Source organism: Eufriesea mexicana, unplaced genomic scaffold (assembly GCF_001483705.2).
Source record: "Eufriesea mexicana isolate 0111107269 unplaced genomic scaffold, ASM148370v2 scaffold471, whole genome shotgun sequence".
NCBI classification, from domain to species: Eukaryota; Metazoa; Arthropoda; class Insecta; order Hymenoptera; family Apidae; genus Eufriesea; species Eufriesea mexicana.
This window is the reverse complement of record NW_016908635.1, coordinates 307,050-327,529: the sequence shown is the minus strand read 5'-3', so window position 1 is coordinate 327,529 and position 20,480 is coordinate 307,050. Positions and strand designations below refer to the sequence as shown.

The window sequence follows — 20,480 nt, the reverse complement described above, 5'->3', positions numbered from 1 at the left end:
ACAGATTCTGGAAAACGTCTAACAGATATGGTATGTTATTTTTAAATGTTTATATTTCAATAATAATGATAATAATAATAATAATAATAATAATCTATTAATTATTTACAGGAAATTTTGGAACAAGTAACTGTTTTAAATTTGGACACCGGAGAAAGGGTACCTCTGAGTATAGCTGAAGATAAATTGCCACAGTGTATCAATCCGTTGTCACTTCATATTATGAGACTTACTTCGGAGTATATAAGTAATTCTAGCCTAGAAAAAGAAAAAGAAAGTGACGAAGAGAGTGTCGACAGTAAAATGTCTAGTATACCACCAGATGAAGATGTATCCGTTGGTAGAGTTCGAAAAAAAACGCAAAAGTTAAAACGATTTTTAGGATCTACCGTGAAAAAAACAATGGACAAAGCAAAATCTATTGCACAAGAAGTATCACATGCAAGGCATAAAGAAGATGTTATGGATATAGTAGATGAAGTATATCCTGGTGAACAGCAGTATATAAAACTAAAAGCGTCTAACAGTCATAAAGGGCCGTATGAATTTAGTTGTTTACAGCATGTTCAAGACTTGAGTGGAGAGCATGTGGGTCCTGTTTGGTGTATGAAATTTTCAGTCTGCGGACGATTACTCGCTACAGCTGGACAAGATCGAGTTTTAAGAATTTGGGTTCTACGCGATGCTTTTGCCTATTTTCAAGATACCCGAACTAAATACAACGCTGAAAAAGTTAGTCCAACTCCTTCCCAAGAATCTTTGGTTTCTCAACAATCCATGGAGGATCCTCATGTTGTGGCTAGTGCCTTTAGTGAAATAGAAGGAACGAAAAGTCCCTTTATGCCAAAGCCATTTTGTACTTATACCGGACATACCTCGGATTTGCTCGACGTTTCATGGTCTAAAAATTATTTTGTTTTATCATCATCGATGGATAAAACTGTGCGACTTTGGCATATATCACGAAAGGAATGCTTATGTTGTTTTCAACATATCGATTTTGTTACAGCAATAGTGTTTCATCCCCGTGATGATCGTTATTTTCTCTCAGGATCTTTGGATGGTAAACTTCGATTGTGGAATATTCCGGATAAGAAAGTAGCTGTATGGAACGAAGTCGATGGACAAACTAAATTAATTACCGCTGCGAATTTTTGTCAAAATGGGAAATTTGCAGTGGTTGGTTCTTACGATGGCCGATGTATATTTTATAATACCGATCAGTTGAAGTATCATACGCAAATACACGTTCGATCAACAAGAGGTAAAAATTCAACGGGTAGAAAGATTAGCGGTATCGAACCTATGCCAGGAGAAGATAAGATTTTAGTCACTTCGAATGATAGTCGTATACGTTTGTATGACTTACGTGATTTAAATTTATCATGCAAATACAAAGGTTACGTTAACGTGAGTAGTCAAATTAAAGCAAGCTTCAGTCCTGATGGACAGTATATAGTTAGCGGATCAGAAAATCAATGCATTTACATTTGGAAAACTCATCACGATTACTCTAAATTTTCAAGCGTACGTAGAGATCGAAATGACTTTTGGGAGGGTATAAAAGCTCATAACGCCGTAGTGACATGCGCAGTATTTGCACCAAATCCAGATAGTATTATTAAACAAATCGAAGAAAGAGAGCAGTGGGAAGGTAAGGAAGACGGAAAAAATTTAGGTGGTTCAACCGTAGATGTTCCTCCTGTTGATCCTGTGGTCGAGCAGCGTACTAAAGGCTGTGGCGGACACGTCCTCGTGAGTGCAGATTTCAATGGCTATATAAAGGTTTTTCTAAATAAGACGAAACCTAAGCACAGTTCCCTACCAGCATCTGCTCTCGCGTAACACAACACTAGATTGATTTGTGCACTATTGTTAATACAAAAAAGAAATAATAAGAACACCAATATTATATACAAATATTTGTTTTACCACAGTGAATTATGTAGAACTCGCTGTATGCTGTTTTTAAGGTAAATACGATTGTATCGAATACTTTCGAAAGCAGAATATTTTGAAATGCATGCCAAAAGGCTTACTTCACGATAAGAAAGCTTCTAAGGTATAGTTAATAATACTAAAATATGCATAAATTTGATGCTCAGGCGATATTTTGGATTATTTTCTTGTTAAGGTGAGCAACAAATGTCTGTTTTTATTTATTATAAATTGAATAACATTTGCATACATAATTTTTACTAAAGCTTTAAGTAAGCCATATAAACCGTTATAGTTTTATAAGATATCGTATTTTTAACACTTTTTTAAATTCGACGTATTTTTATTGATTTTTCTTTCTCATATTATATCTTTTCGGTGCTGGTCCACTGTGGTCACGTAGTTATATATGGAAATCTTGCCGAAATTATATTACGAAATACATATGGTTAACATGGAATTGTTCGTTTCGATTATATTTATAAACAGAAAGAGCACCTTGGTGAAGAAACAAAGTATAAATACAAGCACGCAAGCGATGGCCGAATAGAAGAATTTAACGAATTGTATAAATTATTGTGAACTTGTACTCGATGATCCATCGTTAGGCAAATGTTGGATAGTATCTAGAAAGTTTGATGAAAATCAAATTGGATTTTCAGATCCTAATGGTTTCTAAAATATGTTTTAGAACTTTACCGTGATAAGATAGCGTAATACATCGAAGACAATATATTAATAAAAAAGAAGGTGGTTTGAAGTTAAAACGCATCATTGTTAAGTTTTTGTACGATTCACACGATTCACACTTTAGAAATTACTTCACACGTTCAATACGAAATTCGACATTACTATTTGTATAACTTTAATTTATACATACCGTATGAATTTAATCAACCGATGTGAATACAAGGTTTACCTTGTACGCGAACATTACGTAAAAGCTGTCATAATACTCATAACACTCGCTATGTTCAATGTTCGACACGATGTCGTAACTGTCATTTTAATCTGATTTAAAGGTATACGAAATACCTGTTTTGCAACGTGTCAATTATAACGGCAGAGATATATACCGTGTACAAGGGACGACGGCTTAATGCTGTCTCAAACTCTGCATTTTACGATTCTGTGTATTTGATAAATCATGTCTCAAAGGATGATGCGCTATTCAGTCGCGCGGTGAAGTACGATGGTTGATCTTTGTGTCACTAACATTATAGCGCTTGCAAAGTCGCGAAAGCGTTGAAACCATCGAATCACAACCTACGGTGTATTTTATTTGTATCGTAAATTTAATGTAAATACGCAGGAAAGAAATTGTAGGTATTTTGTGTAAATGCAATTGTAAATATATTATTCGAGCGATAGCGTAATCGCTTATTAACGATTGTCATTCCGACAGCAGCGTGCACAAAACTATCGTTTGTGATCTCGTAGTAATCAGTAATCATGTAATATATTAATGTATCAATAGTGTATTCATGTATGGAAATGTGTGTTTTTTAAGTTGCCGTCACACAGTAATATACATAAATTTACATCAATCATTAGAAATGTCTCTTCATCTATCGAACCGTCTCACGTCATTTCTCCCCTTCGTTCATTTCTCGCTAATTTCGAATTCGAATAAAAACTAAGTCAATGTTGTTCGCATTGTTAGGAGACCCAGTCTCTGCTCATGTTCACATCGAAGAAACCGAACAATGATTCTTGCTAATAAGATTCTATCAATTGTTACACACAAAGGCACGAGAGTACCGGCTGGTACTTATCTATAGGTCAGCAATGTGTGCGCGGTCAGTCGGTCGGTCGGTCGGTCGGCCGGTTGACTGTCAACTGATTCACCTATTTACAACGTTCATACGTCTGGACGCACATATGCACAAGTATTGTCCCGCGTAATTAGGATGTGGAAGTGTGCTACAACCAATGCTTCGCAAAGTTCCATGCGAAACAAACACGTCAATGTAATTACGAACACATTAATTCTCGTTCTGTATGGTACTCGAGTTATATAAGAAGTTGAATTGTAATACATTAAAGCTTTAACGATGAATTTGTTCAATCTGATTCAATGTAGATCGTAATGCACAATTTCAACGTCGTATTATCCGATGTCACTGTTTAATCTTAATTTTTGTTCATCTAAATAATTTTCCGACGAAATATCGACGAGTAACGAAGGCAGATATTACCGATTAAGGAGAGATAAATTTGGCGGAGGAAGAACGAAAATAAGAAAAGACGATAAATAGCTATTATTTAACGTGTCACGAATTTCATAACTTGGTGGTGTTAAACTACCGAGTTAATAACGTTGAATAAACATGTCTGAATGGAGTTGCAGGTTTAACCGTATGGCATTACCCTACACGTTAATCTTGCACGTCTACGAAGTTAAGGCGTTCCATCGACTATACAGCGTTGGTCTGCAGAGTGGATAGCAGGTACACAGAAAGATGTTAAAGACGCATGTCGCGGTAGTATCATGTGTCTGACAAGTCGAGTCACACGCATACACGCAGCGACAGGGATAACGAGAAGGACAAGAACGACGAATAGGAGCACTACCACGACCACGTCCACAAGAGTCATGGTCGTGGTCGTCAGGAGTGTGTGGTTCGAACGAGAAGAGATATCCTCCGGTTCGTGAGGGACCTATATAACTGTACTGTGTGTCTGGGTCAGGGGGCGGGCCGCCACGTTTATAGTATACTCTCTATATCGGACAGGTGTACCCCATTCCGACTCCACGAGTTCTCGCGTGCACCATCGAGCCACTGCCAGGCCGCAACGTGTCTTTCTAACTGCCGCGACAGATATCGTGGCGCATCGCGGTAAACACGAGGAATCAGTCGCACGGGTAGCCTTGGAGGACACTTAACGAGTCGTTTGGAAGAGCACGAATCGGCTGCAACTGGCTTTGCAAACGTCTCTCGGGTCCTACCTACACGCGCGTTTGTCGGTTTCGTCCTCGTTTTCGCCACTGAAATCGGTCGAGATCAACTGTCTGTGCTTTAGAGAGCCTCCGACCGCGCGGGTACGCGGAGATTTCTTGGCACATGGTGCTTCAATCAGTGCGGTGCGTTGCTCGAACCCACCTTCTCTTTCTCATCGCACGTCTTTGACACGGAATCTGGAAAAGAGAAGTCTGTTCACCTGCGTTTCCACGTCTACTTCGTACAATTGGATAAACGTAAGATATTTTTAACCTGATCGGACCGTGCGTAATTTCGATAATTCCTTTGTAAATAATAGTTTACGTATGGCACCTGTTAACGTTTCATGGCAATCCATATATCGCTGCAGAAGTATTCTCGATTACGTATATTATCCTGTTCTCGATCGTGATTCGATAAGCAATCGTGCACGACATCTGGACATGTTTACCGTGCAACGTTATAAGTTAAGAGTAACGATCGCGTGGTAGGGCAAAATGTAATTATCGATGAACCATTAATTATTTAGTTTAGGTTATTTACGATCGTTAGTAGAACTGTCGTGGTTCGTATTTGCTCGGAGCATCGATAATGAGAGAAGGCATCGAAGACCGGAGGAAATACACATATGATTTACCATAGGACACGTACCGCGTTATAGTCAACCACGTGGTGACCGCTTTCATTCTATCGAATGTGTACACATGTGCGGCAACAGTGACGGCTGCTAGTCGGTCAAGATTAAATCTCACGGAGTCGGCACAGAAATCACCGACGTATTCGTGCTATCCTATTCCGTTGATTTCGGTTGCGTTTATTTTCTTCTTTATCGATCGCAAAATTTGTTCGTAAGGTAATGCGTGAAAAAGTGGTACGTTAGCTGTTTCTAGTCAAACGAAACTCGCGTAAACGATTAACGATTATACTTTGTCGGTCGATTATATTTTTATATATTATACGTTTAATTGGAACATTCGTGCAATTACGATTGTTCATACATTTATAGAATAATTAACGACATCGAGCCTCTTAACAATTTTTATGTAGTTACTCGATCGGTATACGTGGAAACAGGATCGATCGTGCGAAGATAATTAGATCGTGAATGACGACAGTCGTAAAATCTAACACGCAGGAAAGCAGAAGGTAGCCGATGCTAACGATGGACGATATTCATTCATTGTATACCTTCAATTGCGGTATCTCCTACGATCAATCAGCAATACGACACCTTTACCAGGAAAGTGCATCGAGTTGCCATCAAGCTGTCAGTTTGCTCCATTACGCTCAATTACCATACGCTCGCTAGGCTGCAGAGGATACAGTAACGTAGATTTTGCACGTATACGTTATACGTGTGTTCTATACGTGTACCATTGTCGATCATTAACGAGCGTGTTTCCGCTTTCAAAAGATAAATTTTATTGCACGTTAATTTTATTAATATGCTTACCAGTCACGACGGTTGGTCGATTAATTATCTATTAATTGCACTCGCCTTTATAGTCGAACCACCGATAAAGGGATTTTGTTCTTTACGTGTAATTTTATAACAGTTGACGGTGGTTAACTATGTTATGGATTACAGTAACGCGATAAAATTGGGGGTTTGAATTTAAGGGTTGAAGTGGTAGTTTTCTGAAAAATAATTGATATTTTAAGTACAACCAATAGGTTTTTGTACGGTAATTCATTGAATTTTTTTTTTAATACTTTACGATAGGTAAATATAATCTTATTAAGTATATTTATTATTTGATATATATGTCATTGAATTATATATTATTAAATATAACGAATAGGTAGATAGAAACTAGTTATTAAACTTTGAAAAATATTCACTTACACGGATAAAAATAGATTTAAAAATGTCAATCTAAAAGTATGAACATAATTTTCTTTTTTAATTTTTATAATTTTAGTTTGACAAAGAAAAAGTAGTTAAAAAAAATTAAATACCAAGTTTAAGAAATATAAAAATAACTTGTTTTCCTGCAAAGAGATTGACAACTTTTTCAATAACTTTAGGTTAACGAAGGAAAAACAATGATTAAATATGCATTTGTCAGATATTAATAATCTAAAGAATTAAGTGTTAAAATTTTTTAAAATATACGAATACTCCGTTTTCATAAGAAAGATTAAAATTTGTAATAATCGTAAACTTATAAAGAAAAATTAATTCTTAAATTTCCGTTTTAAAGTTTTAAAGATATTAAAAACTTAAAAAATTAAAAATCCTAGTTTTAAAAATATAATTTCCTTTTTCGTAAACAGATCAATAATTTTTAATAGCACTAATTCGTAGAATTTTTTCTTCTTAAAATATCAACAATTTAAAAAATTAAATATTCGAAATTAAAAACACAAATACGTTTCCTTCCTCGATGAAATTTTCTCTGGAAAAATATAAACTTTTCATCAAGAAATTGACAATTTTTAATAACTTTATATCAACAAAGAGAAAGTGATTACGTTTGTTTCTGGAAAATGGTAAAACTGATAAAATTAAAAACCAAAAATAGTCTTCGTCGTAAGTAGATCGGCAATGTGCCATATTACCGATCGAATGCAACGAGCCATTAAATCGTTACGTATTACTATATCGTGTATACACATAGATTCGGAAAAATGAATTTAATTAATCGAACAATCCAACAGTCGTATGTTTCGATAAGCGAAACGATTTCAGCAGTGTTGTTCGTTCTCGTATCGCGATAAAGACAAAGAAAGGGGAACAAGAATATATTCCGAGTCTTTTCCCATATGGGTCACTATTAGCTACGCACTTATTATGCGAATGCCTGACTTCGGAATTACCACACCGCTGAAACCGTTATATGTATTTGGCACCATGCCACATCTTCGGCGTGCTCGATTCATGGTTAGCATGGAACAACGGACGTGTAAACAGCCGGCGGTGATTTTTATTCAAGCATGGCCTCGTAGCGAAAGAAAGAACAGGTGTCGCGGTCTATCGTGGCACGAATCGCTAAGCGGAATAATAACTAATGTATGCCAGTAATAAACAGACGCTAGTAAGTTTGCCACGTTAACGGAATTCGGTACAGATCGCGAGTGACTCGCGTCATCGCACAAAAGGGAACTAGGTACCTCCTCTACGCTGTACAGACGATCCTAACCTAAAAGATTACAATTTACCGCTCGAGTCTAGGTGTCTAAGGAAAAGTTGACCATATGGCGAGCAAACGCAAGAATTTCCGAAAGGTTGAGAAGTATATAGCCCGAAATCAGGGTCAAAGTATCGTATAGAGATCAATAGGGACTCGAAGTGGATTGCTCGTGGCCCTTGAGAAATTCGCAGCGCGCTGCCATCGAGGCAAATGACAAGTCAAATCCCAAATTGGTGATTTGTCGCACGTATCGTCTATTGTCTGACCTGGAATAGGACGGGAATCTATTGCCGGAGCCGATTTTAGCATTGGATCCGCGTAAGTGGATTCGGTGTACAGGCTGAAGGTCGATAGGTGAAAACCTACTTGCCTACATTCATCGATACTCTCGTGCGCGTCTCGAATTCGTTGCATGATTATGCTTGATCGAGTCATCTGCTGCACCGCGATTTTTCCACCTTGAATGTTTGCAAGATATCGAATGGTTAACCGGTGACGCGAAATATTCGCGAATTTCAGTAGTTGCCTCCAAGTTGCTCGCGTGAGTGCTTATAACCTTCGATCGAACACGGTTTCCACGCTTGTTTCGATATTTTTGAACGAGCCGAGGTACAACGTCGCGAACGAGATGGCGGTCGTTTCGATAGTGAAATCATTTTAGGTTGCTGCGCTGTTATTTCTCGGTCGGTGACGGAGAATCGGCGATTGTCGGCGAAGACGACGCGTAAAACGGTGTAGAAGATTTTTGTTCCGAAACGCGACACGGGTTTGACGAATTCGGTTCATACCTATAGTTGTCGATCATGGCAGTCTGGTATCATGGAGTACAACGAGGTAACGGAGCGAAAACCCGGACATTCGACAGGAATTTGGGACAGGTGGCCTAGTGGTCGCATGACGCGAACGTGTCTGATAATTGACGATTAAACACGAGCGAGGTGTCCAATGATGGACCGGTTCGTTCGTTTAATGTTCCGTATTTTCTACTAATAATTCTTTATGCCGTTTCACTTGTACGTTCGTCGAGATTAACGAAAAATACTATTTCATATCGTATTGCTCGGTATTCCATTGTTTCTCGAAATTCAATTATAAATTCAATTAATATATAAATATTGTACTTGGTAGGACACGTAAAAATATATGTACAATGGGAGTAGTTGAAAGATATTATTTTTATTTGATACATAAAGATATTACCGTATTTATTATTCGTTATAAATTGTAATTAACGATAAAATAAATATATTATAATAATTTGTCAATGTGTGTTACAGAATATTATAATATATATATTTGTAAATATTATTAACATGTAATATATGTACATCTTAAAGAATATGTTAAAGACAAAGTATGATTTAAATGCTACGAAATAATTTACATTATAAATTATACAAGATAAAGTAAAATAAAAATATGGTACTTACCATAAATTGTAATCGATTATAAAGTAATTTCGTTAACACGATTATTTTGAGCGTAGAAGCATTAAACGAAATTATTATGTTAAGTAACTATGAATAACTTGTTCGTTAGTAAGCTTAAATTTCAACGAAGGTAATTACTTTTTCAGCGGCACGATTACAATACTTCACCGTGGACGCTAACACGGTATGCGGTGGCGAATCTTCATTTTAGCCTGTCTCCTACTAAAGGGGGTGAGTAAATATTCTTCCTTTTATTTTTCAACAAAATTATTTCACTCTAACATTAAAGCTATCAAACCTGTCAAAATCAGTGACATATTTCAATTTCTGGCAGAGTTCATGCCAACTTTGGTTAATTAATTATTGTTATTGCGTTATTCTAATTATTATTTTTATCTATATGTGATATATTTAAATACACGTTACAAGTTAGTAGTTTCAGTACTAAATATAATAATTTTTATACTTCGACTTTATAATAATCCTAATAACTTTAGAAGAATTATATTGAAGAAGAAGAAATTGTATGACATTGCACAAAATTACAAAAATTACTATTTTATCATTAACCCTTTACAACCGGTAATCATTTTCGAAAATTATTTCCGATCAGTTATTATCATAGTTATTATTATTGCGTAGTTCAACAAGTCCGCAATGAAACCGAAGAAACTAGGGATTTTTTTTTAACGTCTGCTTCTCTAATCTCTGATAAAAATAAAAATAAATTTGTTACAAAACCTTAGTCCAATCGCGTTGAACCGAAAACTGCGAGCACTTGACATACCCAAACTACAAAAATCTCTTCTCGAATTTTTACTAAAAATAAAAGCCAAACGTACTATAAATTCTTAGCTCAATCACATTTCTACTTCTTAAATTCTCGATGAAAAAATAAAAACCAAACTTACCACAAAATCCATGTCCAACGACACTGCACCGAGGACCGCAGAGTTAAAATTCCTGTGCCGATAAACGTTAATACGGGAAACGTTACGCAATGCTCGAGCATACATAGAGAATACGATTTGCGAGTGGGAAGAGGCTGCGATGGCGTGAAAGAATCGAACGTTGGATAAACGGGATCCCTTATGGACGGAAACGTACGTGAAAGACCGAATCGGTGGTCAAAACCGTGCGGAGGTAAGAAAAACACGCGGCATTACTACAAAGGGGGTAGGTCGGTATGTCTGCGTGGGTAATTACTACATTATAACCCAGATATCGCGGTGGGTACATAGCCTGCGATGCCGTTACCCAGTGCTCTGACCCAGAGCTAAGGGCGACTCGAGACCCGGTCGATGTCTTGAAATGGTGCGCGGCGTTCCGATCCGGCTCATCCACGTCTACTACGAAGTAACGTTTTATCGTCGGACCTTCACCACGAATCGGTCTTACAAGATTGCGCGCAAAAATCGCACACGAAACGACCGGTTCCGTGATCTTACCTTCCCACCCTGCATTCTTGGGGACCGACACGATTTCAATTCGTTGCTTACTTTTTTTCCACCGCTGCTCGGACAACGTTCATTCTTCCAGACCGCACCAACATTTTAAATATTTTCGCCTCACCGATCAAAATTAATCACCCGCGACACGCGTTATTATCCTTGCCAAATATTACCTACGCCACCATTTCCCCAAACCCGACATTTTTTACCTCGCACACCGTGATCATTTAACGCTCGACTTAGCGTCCCTGAATTTCCCAATTTTTCGTTCCAAATTCTCTATTCGACGTTATTGCGTTCGTTATTGCCACGATTTTTGGATTAATAACCGTGTGATCGGGTTTTCGATATTTTCCATACACCACGGATTTCCGAAATCGAGTGGAAAGTGGGAATTTTTCACCTCGGATGTTGTAATGATTTTATATTAAATTTGCTATCAAATTTACATCAAATTTTTCAAGGTTTATTTTCAGTCAAGTTTTTGTTCGAAATTCTCTATTCAACGTTATTGCGTTCGTTATTGCCACGATTTTTGGAATAATAACCGTGTAATCGGGTTTTCGATATTTTCGATACACCCCGGATTTCCGAAATCGAGTGGAAAGTGGGAATTTTTCACCTCGGATGTTGTAATGATTTTATGTTACATTTTCTATCAAATTTACATGAAATTTTTCAAGTTTTATTACTTAATTTTTCAGTGCAGATATTGCGATATTTGATTTCGGAAAATTTTTGGTTTCAGACGTTACGATGATTTAATGTTTAATATAATTAAATTTTACAAATTTGCGTAAAAATTTCTGCATTTAAATGTTAAAGTTATCTTATTTGACACTTGATATGATGATTACATATAATAATAATAGCACAAATTTTTAATCTCTATAATATGCAGCAAAGTATAGCTCGCACTATAATTTCTAATATTTTTCCAATAATTTAAAGTGCTATATTTTTAAAGGGAATAACAGTATTGTGCGTTAAATTTGATTTTATAGGGCAAGGTTAGTCTCCTTGATTAAAAAAAATTTCCATTTTCCAAAAATCGATATTTTCCATTCGTCGATTATTCGTAATTTTTGCGGTGAAATTTGGTGTCAACGCACCAAGCAACCGAAGAAACCTGCGCCGTGATTGTTCGCGTAAACAGGTGAATTTTCAAGAAAAAATGTAAATTACGATGAATCCTTCCCGATGTTACTAAAACAAAAATCTTTCATATCGGTACATACGTAAAATTTGCATATATTACATTAATCTCGAGAAATTCAGAAAATTATCGGATGTGCTATCATTTTGTCTGTTTTTATTTGATTTCTGCTTAATTTCATACGTAGTCATTTGACCAGTCAAATCAGCCATCATGTCGGGCATTAATTCGATGCTATTTAATAATGGTATTTAATGCTTTATGGTATCGGCGTGATAACGGTATTTTATCATTAACATATACCAATATTAACATACATTACCATATATTCGTATATACGCGTAAATTGAGCAGTAAAAGATTTCGAATTCTTGCCTAAATTCTTATTCATTCCGTTTGCCATAATTTCCTCAACGCTCTAATTTTCCTATTATTTACGACGTCGATTTAGACTCGCGATTAATAAATCATAAGCACTGCCCTGGTATGAAGCACCGGATTAATTAGCCGTGCTTGCCATTTGGAAATAACGTTTCGCGTTTAACGTTCTTTTATCGACGCGAACTTACAAAGTAGACCATTAAAATGTTACGGATGTAACGAATGGTGTCTCGATTATACATACCGCGGTTACCTGGCGTGCAACTTTCTGTTTTGTTACTTAATACGTATAACGTGGCCATGCATCGGGCAAGATTTTTCACGATCACGTTTCAAAGAAAGTTGTCCACTATTTATGTTAGCGCAGGTATAAACGACAGGTAAGGCGGACACACGTTCCTTTCCCGATCGTTAGTTCGCATTTTTGCCTAACGATATTTTATGGCCAATTTTAGCGAATTATATTAGACGGTGTACGACGCGATGGCGTGATAGTTCTTGCAGAAAGTGCGCCGATGAATGAAGCCAAGTTCCAGTGAATGAAATACCTTGCTAAGACGATAGGAGAGATTCTCGGAGGTGCGCGAGATCGCTCGCAGCGGCGCGATAATCATTACCCTTCGTGACTACTATAATTTTCATTCTTTTTTTGTCAAATAGTCTGGCGATCGGTATCGGTGATCCACGCAGGCTCGGAGTAACGGAAAATTAATCACGTCGTTGTTACGAGAACAACCACGGGTTAGTCTGCTCGTGTATCGTTATTACGTTCCGTAATGAAACGTCTTTAGCACTGGCACCACTCACATGGACAATGTGTGTTTAAATATCGTAGACGATGTATAATAGTAATTAATCTCTCGCGAACGAGAAGTATCAAGTATACGAAGTGCAAATTAAGAGATAACGGCCTACGGAATATGCGTACGTGTATTATAGGTAAAACAAACAAAGTGAGAAATTCTTGAAATAAAAAAAGTATTCAGTGTGGTAATTAATATAATAGAATTATTTTTTCAAGTAATATGAGTATTTGATACGAGTAATTAAGTATTTAAGTCGTGTCATGCTTGAAGTAATCGAATACATATTAAATTATCGCGAGTAACAAATCGAGGATAATAAAATCAAAAATTAACTCTCGACACAGTATGAATGTTTTATATATATTGGAATGAGTGGAACAAGTGTGCATGGGATGGAAATATCTAATGAATTCAGGTTACTATGATAAACGAGTATGCGTGTAATGATCGAGGTGTGTGTGAATTGTGTATGTCAATGTAACGTATGAAAGAAGAAAGAAAAAAGATAGTGATTTGACATACGTTAGTTGCAATTGAGTATTAATAGAGAGAAGACGTGTGAGCATGTGATAGTGATAAAATAATTCTTATTTCAACCCAATATTTGTGTTTGATAATCTTTGAAATTAAATAAATAATTGTTCTCATTGTTATTCAATTTCATCCACTACTAAGAATTGTAAGTACTCGAAGAGATTTTTTTAGATAACGATAACTATTTTTAGAAAACGGCAATAATTAAAATAATAAAATCGTTTTCTAGGTACTTAGGTATTTAAGCCGAGTTACGGTAAAAGCAGACAATTATTGTAGATAACGAACTGGAGAAAAGTTTTTAAATTAAAAGGTATCAAACACGATAACTGAAACAAAAAATTATCTTTGCAGTAATGCAGTAATGAGAATAATTAAATATATTATATGTTAAATCGCTTTAAAGAATTCTTTAATTAAGAAATATAAGCAGAGAATTAAAATAATAAAATTTCTTTCTGTCGTAATGTAGTTATTAATTATATAAGTCAACTATATATGTATATACTAGATTGACTAGCAAGTCGTATTAGATATTTGTAATAAAATTGAAGCTCTGCTATTTTTCAGTACAAAGCAGTATCCCTATCGTGTTAACGCTAACAATAAGCCTACCATGGTCAAATAACCGGTGAATGGAAAAGAAGCAAAAGCTTTAAAAAATGGAATAACGGGAGACATCGAGAAAATAATTATACAAATATTGGAAGAAAAATCGCGAAGACGAGTGATCAGGTGAAAACGTTGAACGCGGAATTTTTAACGAAAATTTGAAAAACGGTGAGTTAGACCATAATAGGTTTAGCGTTGAATATAACGACACGTTAATTAGAATTACACAATTATCTTTACAACGGTGAAAAGTTATAGATTAAAATTTCATAAATGTTTTGTATCAAAAAACTGCTATTTTATACAAAGAGTGGCAAAATATACTACTTTTTGACCATGCAAAAATATATCACGTAAAAAAGCAAGGATGAAAAACAATAAAATAACTTTTCACGTTGAATGGTGAAAATGATGAAAAGTCGTCAATGGTGAAAAGTTATAGATTAAAATTTTATAAATGTTTTGTATCGAAAGACTGCTATTTTATACAAAGAGTAGCAAAATATGCCACTTTTTGACCATGCAAAAATATATCACGTAAAAAAGCAAGGATAAGAAAGAATAAAATAACTTTTCACGTTGAAAATAATTAGCTTGGATGGTAGCAGAGAGATGAAGATTAATTTCAGCGAAATCAGCTGCGCGTTTCCAGCAACCGTAAGAAATGACGAGCCCGAGTGATTCCGTCTGGTCGGGTGGTTCTAGCGTTAATCTCGATTCCGCGATATAATCTGGAAAGCTGCGGAATTAAAAGGAGAACGGGACGACATGCAAACGGTCCAAGTCATTTCACCTGAAGGACGGTCATCGTCTTTTCCGGTCGAGCGCAGATCGCCGTCATCGAAATCCATCATGGGTTCGTTCACGAGTGACCCAGTAAGCTTTCGTCGAATTATGGAACGCGCTGGTCGGATAGCCACGACGAGATAAGGAGATGTCGGAATCGGTGGAGGGCAGAAGCGGAAAACTGAACGTGTATCCGAAGCGCTGAGCTGGCCGATTGACCTGCGGCTAAAGACACGGGTGGTCCGTTATGCCCCAGGGTCACGCGTGAGGCAATCAGCCACTACACCGGTGTACAGGCCCGATGCTCCTATTCCATCGTTTGGTCGCCCCTCCTCGACCCTCCGAACCCGTCATTCGTTGAACAGTCAGAACGGGTTTGTTGATCGGAGGCTGTTGTCTCCCGTATTGGCCATCAGGAATGCACACGACCGGAGATAGCTCTTTGAGCGGATCTTTGCTCTGTGACAAGAGATCGAGGATGAAAAATGCATCTCTCCTCGCGGCAGTCGAAAATCTTTGTCTTAACAATGAACTTACCTACGGCTCCAACCACCATTCTTAAACCTTTCGTTTAAAATTCCGACTTCGATGTTGTAGCTTTGCTCACTTGACTGGGTAATTCTTCTTCTAATATATGTATAATTAATTGTTCGATATTTCCTTTTATTCCAATTTTTCCTGAGATTCTTCTTTCCTTCTTTGATCTCAAAATTGAACTCTTGAATCTAACACTAAAAATTTTGACTTCGATGTTGTAGCTTTGCTCACTAGACTAGGTAATTCTTCTCCTAATATAGGTATGATTAATTGTTCGATATTTCCACTTATGCCATTTCTTCTGAGATTCTTCTTTCCTTTTTTCATTTCGAAATTGAACTCTTAACACTAAAAATTCTGACTTCGATGTTGTAGCTTTGCTCACTTCACTGGGTAATTCTTCTTCTAATATACGTATGATTAACATATACGTTGATACATAATATATATAATATACGTTGATATTTCCTCTTATGCTATTTTCTTGTCTAAGATACTGTTTTCCTTTCTTCATATTGAAGCTACACTCTTAACACTGAACCTATCACTGCACAAATGACCATTTTTAAACCTTTCGTTTCAAATTCCGACTTCGATGTTGTAGCTTTGCTCACTAGACTAGGTAATTCTTCTCCTAATATAGGTATGATTAATTGTTCGATATTTCCACTTATGCCATTTTTTCTGAGATTCTTCTTTCCTTCTTTCATTTCGAAATTGAACTCTTAACACTAAAAATTCCGACTTCGATGTTGTAGTTTTGCTCACTTCACTGGGTAATTCTTCTTCTAATATATGTATGATTAATTGTTTGATATTTCCTCCTATACCATTTTCTTGTCTGATATACTGCTTTCCTTTTTTGATATCGAAATTATACTTTTAACACTGAACCTATCACTGCACAAACGACCATTTTTAAACCTTTCGTTTAAAATTCCGACTTCGATGTTGTAGCTTTGCTCACTTGACTGGGTAATTCTTCTTCTAATATATGTATAATTAATTGTTCGATATTTCCTTTTATTCCAATTTTTCCTGAGATTCTTCTTTCCTTCTTTGATCTCAAAATTGAACTCTTGAATCTAACACTAAAAATTTTGACTTCGATGTTGTAGCTTTGCTCACTAGACTAGGTAATTCTTCTCCTAATATAGGTATGATTAATTGTTCGATATTTCCACTTATGCCATTTCTTCTGAGATTCTTCTTTCCTTTTTTCATTTCGAAATTGAACTCTTAACACTAAAAATTCTGACTTCGATGTTGTAGCTTTGCTCACTTCACTGGGTAATTCTTCTTCTAATATACGTATGATTAACATATACGTTGATACATAATATATATAATATACGTTGATATTTCCTCTTATGCTATTTTCTTGTCTAAGATACTGTTTTCCTTTCTTCATATTGAAGCTACACTCTTAACACTGAACCTATCACTGCACAAATGACCATTTTTAAACCTTTCGTTTCAAATTCCGACTTCGATGTTGTAGCTTTGCTCACTAGACTAGGTAATTCTTCTCCTAATATAGGTATGATTAATTGTTCGATATTTCCACTTATGCCATTTTTTCTGAGATTCTTCTTTCCTTCTTTCATTTCGAAATTGAACTCTTAACACTAAAAATTCCGACTTCGATGTTGTAGTTTTGCTCACTTCACTGGGTAATTCTTCTTCTAATATATGTATGATTAATTGTTTGATATTTCCTCCTATACCATTTTCTTGTCTGATATACTGCTTTCCTTTTTTGATATCGAAATTATACTTTTAACACTGAACCTATCACTGCACAAACGACCATTTTTAAACCTTTCGTTTAAAATTCCGACTTCGATGTTGTAGCTTTGCTCACTTGACTGGGTAATTCTTCTTCTAATATATGTATAATTAATTGTTCGATATTTCCTTTTATTCCAATTTTTCCTGAGATTCTTCTTTCCTTCTTTGATCTCGAAATTGAACTCTTGAATCTAACACTAAAAGTTTTGACTTCCATGTTGTAGCTTTGGTCACTTGTCTTTGTGATTTTTTTACTAATATATGTATAATTAATTGTTCGATATTTCCTTTTATTCCATTTTTTCCTGAGATTCTTCTTTCCTTCGTTGATCTCGAAATTGAACTCTTGAATCTAACACTAAAAGTTTTCCATGACTTCCATGTTGTAGCTTTGGTCACTTGTCTGTGTGATTTTTTTTCTAATATATGTATAATTAATTGTTCGATATTTCCTTTTATTCCATTTTTTTTTGAAATTTTTCTTTCCTCTTTTGATCACAAAATTGTACTCTTAACGCTAAAAATTTTGACTTCCATGTTGTAGCTTTGGTCACTTGTCTGTGTGATTCTTCTTCTAATATACGTATGATTAATATTTCCTCTTATACCATTCTTTCATAACCTTCTTTTCTTTTTTTATCTCGAAACCTAACTCTTAATATTAAACTTAAACATTTGATTTAAAATTCTGAATTCGATGTTGACGCTTTGGTCACTTGACTGTGTAATTCTTCTTCTAATATAGATGTAATTAATTGTTCTATATTTCCTTTTATTCCATTTTTTTCTGTGGTTCCTTTTCTTTCCTTTCTTCATCCATCGATCATTTGCCTGGTCGTGGTAGGTTTGGTGTTAATATATTTACCGGTGTAATTCTTGGAATTTTGTCGTCTCGTGACGTGCATGTGGAATGTTTCCTATTCGATGCTTGTACACTGTTAATCACGTTTATATGCTGTTGGTTGTATTATATGTATTGAGACACCTAATATATTTGTGAAAGGCGAAAGGTTTAATATATTGGTCGTTTTCAATGTTCTTTTTAATATTTTTGAGGAATGATTATGGAAGATGACAGTGAATGTCTTTATCATTGGAATTTATCGTTAATGTTATCGTTTTTGAATGTAATTTTAGAAATAATGGTTTTGGATGTCAGTTAACAAATAAGAATTACAGTGTGAGGAATATCTGTTGTGGTAAACTAGTAGAAATAAGAAAATTTAAATAAAAATATGTTAATAACAATGGTGAAAATAATACTGTTATATTTTACCTCGACGTGCATGATATTCGAGTCAATGATAATATGTCATAATTTCTTGCATCCATCTGCAAGAGATTAAAAAGTGGGGAGATAAAATTTATTGACATTTTATGTGTACAACAGTAATAAGAAAATGGGGGCCGGAAAAATACATGATCATTCATCTAAATTTAATTCAATTTCATTTAATTCGTGTATTTAAAAATATATATTTAATGTTTTATTATTACAATATATAATTAAAAATTCAGTTAAGTATATTAGTTAAACATTTGCATTTTATTAGTTTTATATTTTTACAAAATAGTACGCAGTATATATTTGAAACAAAATGTACTATATTTTTGATTAAATTCCAAAACTAATATCAAACAATAAAAGAATAAAACAAATTTCTGTAGGTATAAATATAGTTATGAAGAAACCAGTACACAATGTGTTAAGTAAAAGAAAGATAAGGACAGTTTATGAGAGTACTATATAGGAACAATTTGCAAATTTTATAAACGACGAACGTTAATAGAAAAATTTGTAAATTTAACAAAACGATATGTTATAACATAAAATATTGGATGAACAAAAGTTTAGATAAAATTATTTGGAGTTGCTTAATAAATTTCCGTCGCCTTGTCATTATTATTCCTTACATAATCAGTATTCTAACGCTTATATCTTAATGACCAGCAGGATATCTATATATTACTCGTGAAGCAATTTTGTCTAAATTCTCGATAACTCGAATTTTAAGAAGAAAGCTGAAATCTCGAAGTTACAGATGTTCCAACTTATTAAAATTGTAATTTCTTAGTGAAAGAGATTTAACAATCGAAAATTCGTCATGCAGAAGCTTTGTACATACGAATAATAATAATTTTCCAATTGTAATAATTTCAAAAACGAAAAATTCAATCCTCCAACGAAAATTATTTATTATATAAATATAGTATATTTAAAAGTCTTTAAAAAGGAAACGGTAATTATGCCATAATCGCCAATTCCAAATTTGTTAACGATATTTTTTTTCACGTTTCACCTACTTTTTATTTCTTCAATTATATTTATCCTTGCAGAAGAAATCAGTGTTTAAAATTCCTAATTAGAATTTATTTTATTCAACGCACAATGGTATATATATATGGTAGACATGAGTATCTGTAATTGTATAGTGACTATAGTATAATAATAAAAGTAACTGATAAGTAAAGTAAAATTTCATTGCTGCTGTAAAATATAACGTTTTCTCGTAAAATTATGGTGTTTCTTCGTACCACTTAACATTTAAACTTTCTTTTGTCTGTCACTGTAAATGGGCCACAATAAATTGAAGACAAGAAAGATGATGACAATTATGAATAATTCGACTAACGGAAACTTCTTGCGTTATTTGAAATTATACGCATTTAGATTATCTTACGTGATATATCTAAGTTGAAAGAAAAAAGGCAATATCGACTAGTATCTAACGTCTGATAACACGTACATGTGTAGCTATAAACTCCGACTTGTAGTAGCAGTGGCATTAGAAGTTCCAGTTACAGAGATAAATAATAAATATTATCTTAGCCGATAAAAAATAGTAGTTTAACCGATAGTTGACAAATAATAATTTCGCTTATAAATGATAATAAAGCTTAGTTAATAGTATCGAGTAATTGGAATAAAACAAAATTTGACTACGATTTACGGACGATCCTACGATGAAAGAAAAGGGAAAG

General features: G+C 34.9%; 2 protein-coding genes across 2 annotated transcripts in view; both read left to right on the top strand.

Moving 5' to 3' along the window:
- Positions 1-3,913, top strand: part of LOC108545536 (WD repeat-containing protein 44) — a 6,487-nt gene extending 2,574 nt beyond the window's left edge. Inside the window, exons 6-8 of the mRNA XM_017897213.1 lie at positions 5-30; positions 112-2,134; positions 2,342-3,913. Coding sequence (XP_017752702.1) covers positions 5-30; positions 112-1,845 — 1,760 coding nt within the window. The 3' untranslated portion in view covers positions 1,846-2,134; positions 2,342-3,913. The remainder of the gene's footprint in view (positions 1-4; positions 31-111; positions 2,135-2,341) is intronic.
- A 901-nt stretch (positions 3,914-4,814) lies between these two features.
- dy (transmembrane protein dusky) overlaps positions 4,815-20,480 on the top strand; it is an 18,497-nt gene continuing 2,831 nt past the window's right edge. Inside the window, exons 1-2 of the mRNA XM_017897223.1 lie at positions 4,815-5,137; positions 9,591-9,675. Of these exons, the coding sequence (XP_017752712.1) occupies positions 9,631-9,675 (45 nt within the window). The 5' untranslated portion in view covers positions 4,815-5,137; positions 9,591-9,630. The remainder of the gene's footprint in view (positions 5,138-9,590; positions 9,676-20,480) is intronic.